The sequence below is a fragment of the Triturus cristatus genome, chromosome 10, assembly GCF_964204655.1.
Source record: "Triturus cristatus chromosome 10, aTriCri1.1, whole genome shotgun sequence".
NCBI lineage: Eukaryota > Metazoa > Chordata > Amphibia > Caudata > Salamandridae > Triturus > Triturus cristatus.
In genome coordinates this window covers 304,257,530-304,270,213 of record NC_140593.1, presented here as the reverse complement: position 1 = coordinate 304,270,213, position 12,684 = coordinate 304,257,530, and the positions used below count along the sequence as shown (strand labels likewise).

General features: G+C 40.5%; 1 protein-coding gene across 1 annotated transcript in view; it reads right to left on the bottom strand.

Moving 5' to 3' along the window:
- Window positions 1-12,684, bottom strand: part of ITGA8 (integrin subunit alpha 8) — a 652,632-nt gene that overhangs the window by 453,308 nt on the left and 186,640 nt on the right. Inside the window, exon 6 of the mRNA XM_085631247.1 lies at window positions 9,167-9,212. Within this exon, the coding sequence (XP_085487373.1) occupies window positions 9,167-9,212 (46 nt within the window). The remainder of the gene's footprint in view (window positions 1-9,166; window positions 9,213-12,684) is intronic.

Here is a 12,684-nt window from a genome sequence, read left to right as displayed (position 1 = left end):
TTTGCAGCACATGCTAACATTACCACTACTCTTGCAGCCACCTTCTGCCAGATCTCCTCCAATTTTCATGCACAGAATTGGGATTCCCTTTCCTCCTTTGCTTGCTAAGAGCATCATGTAAGGAGCCCTAAAAGCCTTGGCTTTGATAGCATTAGTATATAAACAACTTGAGCTGTTAAATGTTTTGCTATGGGAATAGCACATTAGCAATCAATTCTCATAGAGATTCAGAATTGGAGGTGTCATGTAGGCCAAAATAAATAGTACTTGTGCATGCCTTGTTCCATCCATTAGTTTGCCTCCATAAGAGCACAAGGTGTTGGTAAAAGAACACCTTCCCTCTGAAATGGTTTTAGGCAGAAAAGTAAAACGTTCATTAGGACCATGGTTCAACTTCTATCATTCAACGTTCATCCAAAGGCCAGCCCAGGACTTAAGCGTTAATTTGAACCGGTTATTGTCAGAGGCCCACTGGCACTCATTTTTTGAGACTGGCACTTATTTTTCTCATCAGACATTGGCCACGTGCAAGAGAGGGAATAGCATACACAGGGGAAAGAAGTAGGAAGAGAAAGACAGAAAAACCATTGGAAAAGGAGAATGAAGAGCTTGCACGTGAGAGATAAAGGGGGAGGGAGTGTCTGATAGTGGAAGGAAGAGCTGTGAGGTCAATTCAAGAATATGCAGCTTTGGTATTCAGTGCTCCAAAGTTTTAGTGCACCAGCTGTGGGTTTCACAGCAGAGCTTTGGGCACCTGCACTCATTCTATTACAAATTAAGCACTGGCCACAAAGAGTGCTTATTTCCCAGTTAACAGCACGGAGGATTCTATGCCATGTTTTTCACTTTTTAATTTCCAGATAACTAGCAAAGCCTTTTTTTCCTAGTTGTATCACTTTTCTGATGCGAGTTTTCTCCTTCTGGCCAGGTTGGGCCATTTATGTTCTTAACACAACTTCATTGGTGTCTGAATTGCTGACTAATTATATAAAGTTTCTCTGAAGAAGTATTCACTGCTGAAGATAAGCAGCCAGAAGTGAGTGAAGAATTTTGTATAGAAACAAGATTTATTTTGTGGGTCAAATTTTTGGGCCCATGTGGGAGTTCATTAACAACTCATCTCAATACTAAGGCCTCTGTCTCCCATATCTTATCACAATGTATACACTTTCCATGCTCTGTCCCAAGAGAAATGGCATTTGAGTATGATTCAACACTTGCCCTGAACCCAAAAATCTCTCTGTTTCTCTGGTTTAAAAAAACCCTTCATAAAAAGCATTATTTTTGTGGAAAATAAAATAACATCTTTAAAATTCAAGTCTGAGGGAAAAACTAGTATATTAGATTACAGGCCACAGAGTGTTGTATGGCTTATTCTTTCTCTGTAAAAACTGTGCGTTTGTTGGGAACATAAACATCACAACTGTGTGAGACTGATTCTACGTACAACATCAGGATAAGTTGGCCTTAGTCCTGCTAGCTCAGAGTGCACCATCTGTACCCCTTACCCGGAAAGGTAGCAGGTGACATATGCAACCTCAGAACGTGACAACACAGACTTCGCAAGGAAATCATGGTAACAGATCTAGAACCTTTTTTTTAGTTACTCATTATTACCCACATAAATACACAAGAAATACACAACATGACGTTTCAATATTTATTGAAGCATTGTGATTCTTGAGTAAAATACGTGTGCTGCAATAATCAATGGAAGGAAACAGAATATTGTGATCAGCAACACAAGAATGGTGAAGAAGATGAATAATTCAACTATTGTGCTGTTTATAGAGAATATATGGAAGCATATGAATACTGCTATATTTTGCTCCTGTCTAGCACTATCTATTCCAGTGTGCCTAGTGTGGGTTAATCTGCCAAGTCCCTGTAGGGTGATCTAACTCAGCTGTGACCTGTGGGTAAGTGACATCAGGGTGCCCGTCTTGGTGGAGAGCTGGGCATCATCCCTCACAAGAGGTAAACCGGAATCAGCTGGGCAGGAATTCCGGCATGTGGCGACCTCTTAGTGCCCGCAAAATGTTCCTCTAACTAAACAAGGGAGTGATGTTGTTTATATAATAAACATCACTCAAGTTGCCATGTCAAAGTCCCAGTTAGGACACTAGTGTTGATTCTATTGTGATAGCTCAGTCACCAAACAGACAATAACAAACAACAACATTTTGCTCTGTGAACTTAACCCTTGTACAGAATCTGCCGGGTATTTGATAATATGCCTCCGAAGTGAAAATGTAAGCAAAGCTGTTTCAGAGAATATTATCCTGCACAGGAACGCAAGCAAATGTGTGTCAAATGTCATTGTGTTTAAGAAAAGAAGGCAACTTTAAAAAGGGGAGAATTGTAAATGGTGGTGTTTCTACTCGGGCCTATGATGTGACCACATGGCAAGAGAAACTCAAATTAGTGTTCTGACAAAAGCTAATCAACATTGCATGATTGGCACTGTACAGTAGGAGACTCATCCCACATAGTACTGGTACACTCCAGGCTAGTGATTATACTCACATTAAGTCTGAATCAATAACAGTGTACTCGCATATAATTCAGCTTTATAAATAATTCTCCTCCAATCATACTAAGACCAGAGTGATCTGATGCAAAGTCCTTTTTCAGCATGCCAACTCTGCATAAATTATAATTTATAATTAGATGCTTCAGTTTTTTAGTGTCTGTTGAGAAGCCAATTCTGGCTTCTTATAAAGAATAAGTGTGACAGCAGATAGCAGCAGTCACATAAAATGTGGGCTAAAGGAATTCTATCTCATCTTTGAGTAACGAGGGCATAGAATATGCACTAAAGGACAGAAATACGGAATAAAGTCAAGAATTGCTCAGTACTCATTACAATACATTTGATGGTGTTGGTCAAACGTGGTCATGATGGGCATACAAATATTAATACTGGATTTCAAACTTCTTTGGGGCTTTTGAAGATTATTTAATACTCAGGTGAATATGCTCTTGAGGGTTTTATTGTTTTTCTAAACAAAATGTTGATTGAGTCACATTTATAACAGGCAGTGTATAATGGCCACTATATTTTAACTGAATACACCAAATACCAAAGGAATGCCCATATTGGTGCCTCAAACTGCTCTTAATGTGATTTGCCTTTTAAGTTACCATAGAGAAAATAAATTCTAACACTTATTATATCTCACTGCAAAATGGATAGTGGGAATTGATTTGTTGATAATCTCAGTGCTGAAGGATCTTGTTGTATAAAGGCCAAGAAATAACAAATGCTGGATATGGTTTTCAAAAAATGGTTTGAGCCCAATACACAAAATTAAACATATAAGCGGAAATTTACATACACATAGATTTACACTTACATCTATGGTGGTGTGGGGCATGTAAAACTGAGAATAAAACAATTAAGTTATTACTAGTAATTTTAGGGGTACATTTTAAGGATAAATCCACCACATAATACCAAGGCAAAACAGCAAGCCAAACATTTACACAACAATGTACATGTAACACATTTCCCCCAATGCAAAAATCCCCCACAAAGAGTCCAACCTTTTGAGTATTACACTCATGTGGTGTGCACCTCCACTGCTCCCGCTGTTTCCAGACAGCAGTCACCAAGACCAATGTTTAATCAATCACAAATGTGGATTGCACCACCAATTCCAAGTTCGAGAGTGATTAAGTCCATCAAATATCACAAAATTAGTTTTTTCTTCACTTTGAAATTTTAGTTAAAACAGCCAACGCGTTTCGTCCAACTTCCGTGGACTTCCTCAGGGCTTATTATCTAGATTTGTTCTTCTATGGTTGTTGACATTTACAACAACGCTATCAGGTTCAGTGTGTGTCTTGCATTAGAACTGATCCCTCCTGTATCCAGGGTAAGTTCGATATTGCAAGGTCAATGAATGCGGATCATGGCGGTCTGAATTGTTATGAGGCGTGGCACATGAGCCAAGCAATATTTCCCTCTTACAATTCTTGAAAAAAGGAGCCAGAATGCAACTTTGGCCCCTCCTTGGAAACATCCTTATAATAAATAATTTGCATCCTTTATTCATTCTAAGCACAGTGGTAAAGGCAGCAGAACCCTCACGTAAACAATGGTAAAACATCCTGCTTCTCCATAAGCCACTTGGCAGAGTGCTTGCTGTATGCCACAGGTTGGTCTGATACTTTCTGGATAATGGAACATTACTTGTCTACTGGTATGAAGTCATCTTCTTTGTGGACCATGATCATGTTGTTGTTCTCCGCCATACTTTCACTTGGCTATTTAATGGTACCACAATGTGCTTGCATAGAAATCATTGTACTTTACCTGCTGACAGATGACACTAAGACTAATTTTTTACTAACCTGAGTGTCCCTCACTGACACAGCCCAGCTGAACAAACATTTACAAGTCGTAAAAGAATGCAAAATAGTCTTCAAGATGTGGAGTGGTTCCACAAAGTGGGAGCGCAGAAGGCAATCCTGGATGAGGCTATTTTTAAAGTTAGAACTAAGGGTATTTGAAGTACTATAAACCAAGAGGGCACTTCTTTTAAAAAGGTTGGCAACTAAAGCATTTATGAAGGCAACAAAGTTTTGATTCGCTGAATCAAGAATAGTTGGATTATACCCTCACAAATGGGATTAGCTCACACAGAATTCAGGGCCATTGGAAGAAGGGGCAGGTAGCTTTCCTGCGCCCTGCTCTTACGTTTATGAAAGTACCAGACAGGGGCGAATCCTCAGCTAAGGCAGATGAGTATCGCCCCACTGCCCTCCGAGCAGGAGAAATGAAAAATAAAATGATAAAAACCCCGTTATTATCATTTTATTTCTCACTATGGGGCTAGATTAGGGTGGGGCGGGGCTGGGGTCACAGGGGGTGGAATGGTTTGATCTACCTAAGTGTGCATGACTGTTTGGCCGGCCCCCTAGGGGCCGGCCAAACAGTCATGCACACTTGCGCCCTTTGCATATTACCCACCAGGCTGCATTACACAGCCTGGTGAGGAACATGCACAGGTTCCCATACCCCATCTGAGCGCTGAACCACGGCACTCAGATCAATTCAAATGCTTCATTGCAGCACTGTGGTTGGCTTAGGGGAGGGAGCCTCTGTGCTGCCTGCTTCTGCCGAGGCTGAGGAGGAGGCGGGATGGGAAAGGACTGAAGCGGAGGAAAGACGGTGGCCGGCAAAAGGTAAGTGTTTTGTTTTTTTGTTACCCCCCTTGTACTGCCATCCCCGTTCCCTGCCAGCCGCCACTGGCAGCAGTTGATAAATAGAGAGTTTATTAAAGAAATCAGCAGGCCTACCAATGACCTTGTTATTTTAGAGTTAGGTGGGAAGGTCTGTGAGCCTGTTTGTTAGTCATATTTTAATAAGCCAGGATCTCTTTTAATAAAAAACAAAAACATCCCAGGCCATACCTGCCCACGCTACTGAAGCAGCAGTTTGAGAGGACAGCAAATCCACTTTATTCTGAGGGGCCACAAGGCTGCGTAGTTTGGAACAGGAGTAGGCAGCATGGACAGGGTTAGATTGAAGGCAGTGTGTGTCCTATTAGTACACCTTACAAAGTGTTATAATGCAATAATTTAGAGGTTTGATTATTCTAAATTTGATCCAAATTGAGGAACATTTGGACATCTGGAGAGCTATGTATGGGTGCCAGGTTGAGAATGTCAGTGCTGCAAATCAGAATTGAGGCGGGCCTAATTGGACTCATTTGCAAGTACCATTTTCTGACATGCTAGTCAGCCGCAGCCCATGCAGGTCAGAGCGGTGGGGCCGAGTTGTCGAGGAGTTCCGACAGACAATGATGAGGGAAAATTATCTATTTATTTAATTTTCCCTCGTCATCTGTTGAAATCCTCCCCCCACCCGGGCCCACCACCCCAACGCTCTTACCTGAACGGGCCGCAGCTGATGCTAGTTTGTATTGTAAACACTACTGCTGCTCATTGACAGGTTCAATCTAATGAGGCATCTACTCTGATTTTTATCTTGATTTGATGTACAAAATTAGCATAATTTCGTATTATTTATTAAACTCAATCTTGGATGTTTATGGTGTAATTAACACTTTTTGTTATTAACTTTTCCCAAAGTAATATACTTTAAGGGGGAGGCTATTATGTCAAGACTCAGCCTTTGCCACAGTTTTGGGCTGACTGGCGTTTGAAGTACTTGAAAATCTAGATCAGCGATATCTTCCTGCCTCAGAAAGTGGTAAATAGTTGATTGTCACAGGAACATTCAAAGCATGTGCTGATTTCGGCTGAAAATTAATCTGCTTTTGTTAACATATATAAAGTAAACAACAGAACAGAGCGTATTAACATATACCAAGCAACATAATAACACAATTAAAACATTACAGGGCGCATCATAACAAAACAGTAGAAACAAATGTAGCACAACTGCCCTACAACCCAACAAAATCACATTGCATATAATATATTGCAGCACAAAAAAGGCATTAGCACTAAAAACAACAGAACACATCACCATCCCAAGAAAATGCCACACAACAAACATGCACAAATGTACTTCCAACAAATTACTACCTCGAGAATCCTGCCTTGACAACACCGTGGCTAAAGATGTTTGGAGCAAGCACCACCCTAATTTACCACCAAGGACATAAAATAGCAACAACAAAAATGTTTGCGATTCAGCACTCTATGTGCTACATAAATTCTATTTTCTCTATGTACACTCGTGTTAATATAAAACACTCTATAGAATAGGTAAATGAATCTACATTTGTGAAAAAAAAATGTGAAGCTTCTTGTTTTGCATTTTTGAGCTCTCGAGCTGAGAACACTATGTTGTGCAAAAAGTATGCATTTTCTCTCTGGAATTTCACTATCTCTTTCCATTTCTCATCAATCTCTCCAACTTTATGTCTGACCCCTTCATAACTGGATTGCAAAACAATCTCTATTTTGGTCAATGACACCAAAACTGAGCAGGAAATGAGCCCTAATTAGCATTTCGGCCAAAGAGTTTTATTGCAAACATCCCAGTGCAAATGCAGGTCACTTGGCAACAGCTCCCAGCATTGAAAGGATGCTGATGATGGCACACACGGGCCATAATGTCACAAGTGACTGAAGCCATCTGCAGCATGTAACCCTTATGCATGCAGTTACTATCAAGTTATAGCCTCTTTCGGGAAGAATTTATTGGCGTTTTGTCCCTTCAATGGTTTCCTACATACATTCGTTGAAAGCCTGCCACAAAAGCATGCTTTAAGAAAACAATGATGAGGAACTTGCAAACGTTTCGGATATGACTTCTGCATACATGTTAACAGTTGAAACTTGCTACTTGTAAAGATCAGAGGCCCAATTATGAAGCCGCCTACTGAAGAACTTTGGAACTTGGTCACAGAGGGTGACTTCTGCATTTGGACAATTTTTCCAATCTTGCCGGCCTTCACAAACAATTCTAGGAATCCACCTAGACCAGGGAATTTGTGACTGTTACAGCTTCCAAAAATTACACGTGTAAACATTTCCAAATGTGTATGTCTATGTGTAATTTTAAGTGCATTTGCACTGTTAAACTTTTTTAAATTTTCTCTGCAGAGAAACACCTCTTCCCCTAACCCAAACAATGTAGATGTTTTGCTTCTCTTTAGCCCTGGGAAAATGCATTTATTCCTGTGCTGGGCAGAGATGTAAATTACCAGGCCTGGCCCTTTGGCGTTGGGAAACCATCTGCAAAGGTTTTGTGAATACCCACAAATTCAAAGGTTAGTGGGTGTTCCAAACCCATTACAGCTGTTCCTACACTGGAATGTCCAAAAGTCATCCTGTACGCACGATACTAATGCATTTATTTATAGGTGAAAAAAATCCCCAAAGTCCTGAAATAATTCTGTTGTAGTAAATGGTGTTATTTGTGTTAGATATAGGTGTTTGGAATAGCTTTTTGAATTGTTTTTTTTTTTATTGGGTCCGTGCTGAATTATGGGAGGTCTCCTGTAGACACTTCTGTGACTAGTTGTTAAGTCCACACACAGCTTGCTGTTGTCTGGGATTTGGATGTCAAATTCATGTGCAATATTATTTTTTACATCTATTCTAGTGGTGTTTTCATCAGGCTAACAAAACCAACATTTCAACAAAACATGAGGTCCTGACAATCCATTGAAGAGTCTTTGATATTAATATCAGGGTACTGCACACACCTGTTATTCATTTGCACCATATGATATATTGTATAATATATATAGCAACACATATGCACAAAAATGGAGTTCCTTTTCAAAGAGCACGAAAATGAACCCCCTCCCACTGCCCATCTGTCCATGTGTGGCACGTATTTTCTGGAGGGAATACCAAGAGTTGTTACCTTTTTCCAATCATGATTCAAGTTTCCTGTGTTGTTCCCCATTCCTTCAGGCAGTCCTTGCCCTCTTATACCTCCATGCACTAGTCCTTTATTGCAAGTGTGAATATCTGGGCATGTATCCCTCCCCCATATTCTCGCTATATCTCTTTGCAACACCATTATTCCCAGGAATCAGAAAACCAATCTATATTCCTGCTACCTTCCCAATAACAAGCATTACAATTGCCCCCATAATAGTGAAAGTCCGGGTGAAAGCAGCTCCTAACTACAAGGAAGTTGGTCCATTCCAGAGGTTGGCGAATAACAGCAGCACAAGAGCCCTTCAAGACATATCTGACAGGTGCTTTGAGATATTCATGAGGAATAGCATTTCTGGGCAAATCACTTCATCTCCCCGAGCCTAACAAAAATGAATGTGCCCTCATTTAATGCAACTGGTGCTATGTAAAGCGCTCTGATTCCCGATTCGGGTCAAGTTCGCGCTATATAAAACCCTGTAAAATAAAATAATAAATAAATAAATAAAAATAGCAAGGGAGTATATTACAGGTTGAGTGGTGCATACTGTTGATTGCCTGTGCAGAGTGGTTGTGTTTCTGGTGGTTAGTTTCTGTTTGGGATTGTGGGTAGAGGTACATGGGGCTGGGGGTTCTAGTGTCTCCTTTGTGAAAGCTAGTGAGACAAGATTATTGTCACAAATCATGCGTTGCAGCTATCAGACATCATTTATTCACCACTTACAGGAAAGAACAATGAAAAACGAAAAGCACTGATAAACTTTAGAAACTGAACACAGCACAGCGCTCCACCTACCTTGCCAATAAAAACTTCCCGGTCCACCAACTACCAGGTCCCCGTCCTAGAGTGAGACAGTAGAAAAATAACCAGATTCAAAATGCTGTTCCAAATAATAATCGGAATAAATCTATTTTTTATGCTACAAACTCTTATGAAGACTTCCGTATGTCTCAACCAACACAGTAGTCAGTTAACAAAGTGCACAAACGTCACTAAACTTAACAGTTAAACGGTCCTAGATCTAAAAAAAATTGGCGAAAAACACCTTTATCTAAGTATGTTACAGTTGTAATGTTTATAAACAACAGTTTATTGCCATCCGTGTTCAAAAAATAATTGTGCATCTTATGTTTAGTGAAATCTTGTCATTTACTAACAAAATACGTATATATTGTTATTCTGCACTGGTGATAACGACCCCACAGATGCATTCCAGTAATTGTGATGCTTTCTTGAAAGGCGCACAGGTCTCACAGGGCCCTGGATATCTGGATAACAGAGAATGTCAGATACATTTAGATGTCAGCTCAGACTTTTGGAAGAAGGCATTGTCTGGCCCCGCCAGATGCTCTTGAAAATTAATGTAAAAAATGTGGGAGCCGACCTACCACTGGGGCACCCTGCAGTTTGGGAGACGGTGAGGGGACAGCATGTTCTTTCAAAGGATGAAAGCCGCCCCTGGGTCAGCTCTTCATTAGTAAACTACATCCAACATTTAAAATCATGGCGGAGCAAGCACTAGCCCACCGTTCCACAAGTGGCTGCTGCATAAGGCTGTGCATAATTTGTGCCGGTGTTTGACGGTAGTCGGCACAACACTCATTTCTGGAGACATGAACTTATTTTACATCATCAGATTTTGACCCAGAGCAAGACAGAGAATGGCAGATAAGAGAAGGGTAGGGATAGAAATACTGGAAAACAGTGGACAATTGGTGAAAGCAGAGTGCAAAAGGACTTGCAAGTGTGTGATAATAAGACAGGGAGTGGAGGATGATTGAAGCGAGGAGTATGAGGTGGAATCAAGACTAGGCAGCCATGGTATCTGGCAACCCGCGCGTTTGATAGCACCAGCACCGGTACCAGGCTTTAAGTATAGCGTTGGCCCACTGCTGGAGAACAGCTCAACTGCTGACTCGCCCAATGGGAAACATAGTATGTGGACTGTTCCTTACTTAAAGATGGCCTCAAGTCGAAGTCGCTCATATTATCACAAGTCCCAACACAGTGTTAAAGTTGAACAGTGGTCATATCTGAGCACACCTTTAAACACAAAGACCAATAGCGAGACGTGCTGAGAGACAGTTTTTTTTTAAGTTGGTGTAAAAAGGTTTTGCTCAGCAGGGTTACTATTTTTGAAAAGTTAAAAGGGTGGTATCTCAAGTCCAGAGACTGGAAACATGAGAATTACCTACGATCCTGTGCTTTGCTGCGACTAGGCCTCATGTGGTCCTGAAAAATAATTCCATGTGCACAAAAAGAACATTTTTCGAAATGCCTTGTTAATTGCAATCAGAATCATTAAATGGCCTCAGCGTCCTACATATCTGAATTACACTCCAGCAGCACAGTATCTGCGAGTGAACCGGAAGGGGATGTGACATATAATGATTGATGAACTAGCTGAGCACAGCCAGTCATAACGCTGGTTATCAGTTCATTCACTCCCTGGGTGCATCATCTCACTCGTCCCACTTCCCGTCATTTTTCCTGTGCTGTCCATAGCCTGGAATGCATGTTCACTATATGTCAAGATTATTCGCTCTTACACTCAGCTTTGCAAACTTCCTTCCATGCAGTGGGCAAGCGAATGAAATCCACCACAGAATGATGTCCCCAAATTATTATTGTTGTGTACAAAAGGCTTTCAGCTCGGTGCGGCCTTTGGTGTACATGTTTAACCCCCCCCCATGTCACGCTCTAATGTTATACCAGCTGCTGCCATGTATTTATACATATGTTCAAAGTCTATCTTTATTTTCATTTTGGTTTAAATTAAACCTTATTAAAATCAACAGAAAAAACACGAAACTAACGACCCCACACTCACCCATGGGAGACATAAACCAACGGTGTTATTCCATCTTGACATCTCACTTTTTGACCACCAATCACATTTCTGATTATATTAGTATTAACCTGGCCAGATGCCCAAATACAGGAATAAATCTGTGTTAAACTTAAAGATGTAGTTAGGTCGCGATTCCAACAGACTGAAGGTCTCGGCTCACTACATCATGTCTTGCTTGCGTGTTCAGATTGTTTCCAGACACCTTAGCAAACCGAATTACCACTAGCACTGTATTCTCTCTTGAAACACAGACCCTGAATAACAAGGGACTTGATCACTTAAGTTCCACTTAGATGCACAAGTGACATGAATCACTGAGTGGGGAGTGGGTGCCCCAGGATGAGGGTGGCACGGAAAGTTGGGGTACACCCAAAGATCCGTGAGTTCGTGGGTACTCACAAACTTCTACAGAACCCATTCCTACCCTAAACATGGTCACAGACTTATCTCCGGAAATTAGCGAGTGCTGCTGCATCACAGAGGTACTATGGGATTCGTTTTGAAAACTCTCGAAAAAAAATATTTTAGTCCAAACGTAGGTCTAAATCTACACAAGGAAATTATGATTATTTTTGTTTGTTGGGACCATTATATAATAGCATTGTCCTTAGTACACACTGTCCCCTACAAAGAGGCGCCTACAACATCCTTCTCGCCTTTAAGAAATGTGACACAGTAAGAATGTGTGCTGCTGAATTGACCAGATCACAGAAACTGTTTACATATGATGCAGCGATACATGAGAGATAAGATGAGTGTTCTGGTCCTATAGTGCAATGTTACGCGTTATGTATCCTTTATAAATAAAGAAACAACCTGTCTCAAAATTTACGACCTCCAGTTTGACACCATAATGGACAGTGTCTTCTAATTTATATATTACTAATGTCAACCATCTAAAATCAGATTCAATGTTGGCAAAGATGTACGTCACATTCAGCAATTCAATGGCTGACAGGTTGATGGGCTAGTGTAAGTAAGTAAGTAAGTAAGTAAGTAAGTAAGTAAGTAAGTAAAAATGTTATTGTTTCTGATTATTTAAAACCGTTACAAAAGTTCATATTGAGTACACATTTCATCAACTCAGAATTTAAAAAAGTAAAAGAAAAAGAGAGAGCTTAATTGTTAAGAAAATGCAATAATTATAAAATAAGAGTTTAAGAAATGTCCATAATTCCTTATTTTTCTGAACCACCATCAACTATTTTAGGTTGTTTAAACATGACTAGTTTCAAAATTTTTACCAACAGTCCATTCAATTGCGGAAGTCTTGGGTCAAAGCATGCAATGACTGCTTGTGTGCGTATACTAAGTTTGTTAAAGGTGGCTTTCAGGAGAGCTACTCTTTCCTCTTTTAGCTTCTTGCAGGAGCATAGCAAGTGTTCCATATCTTCTTTCCCTGTGCCACACAGCCTGCATATGGTCCCACAGTTCCTTCTCAGCCATGGTTGTAAGTGGGGTA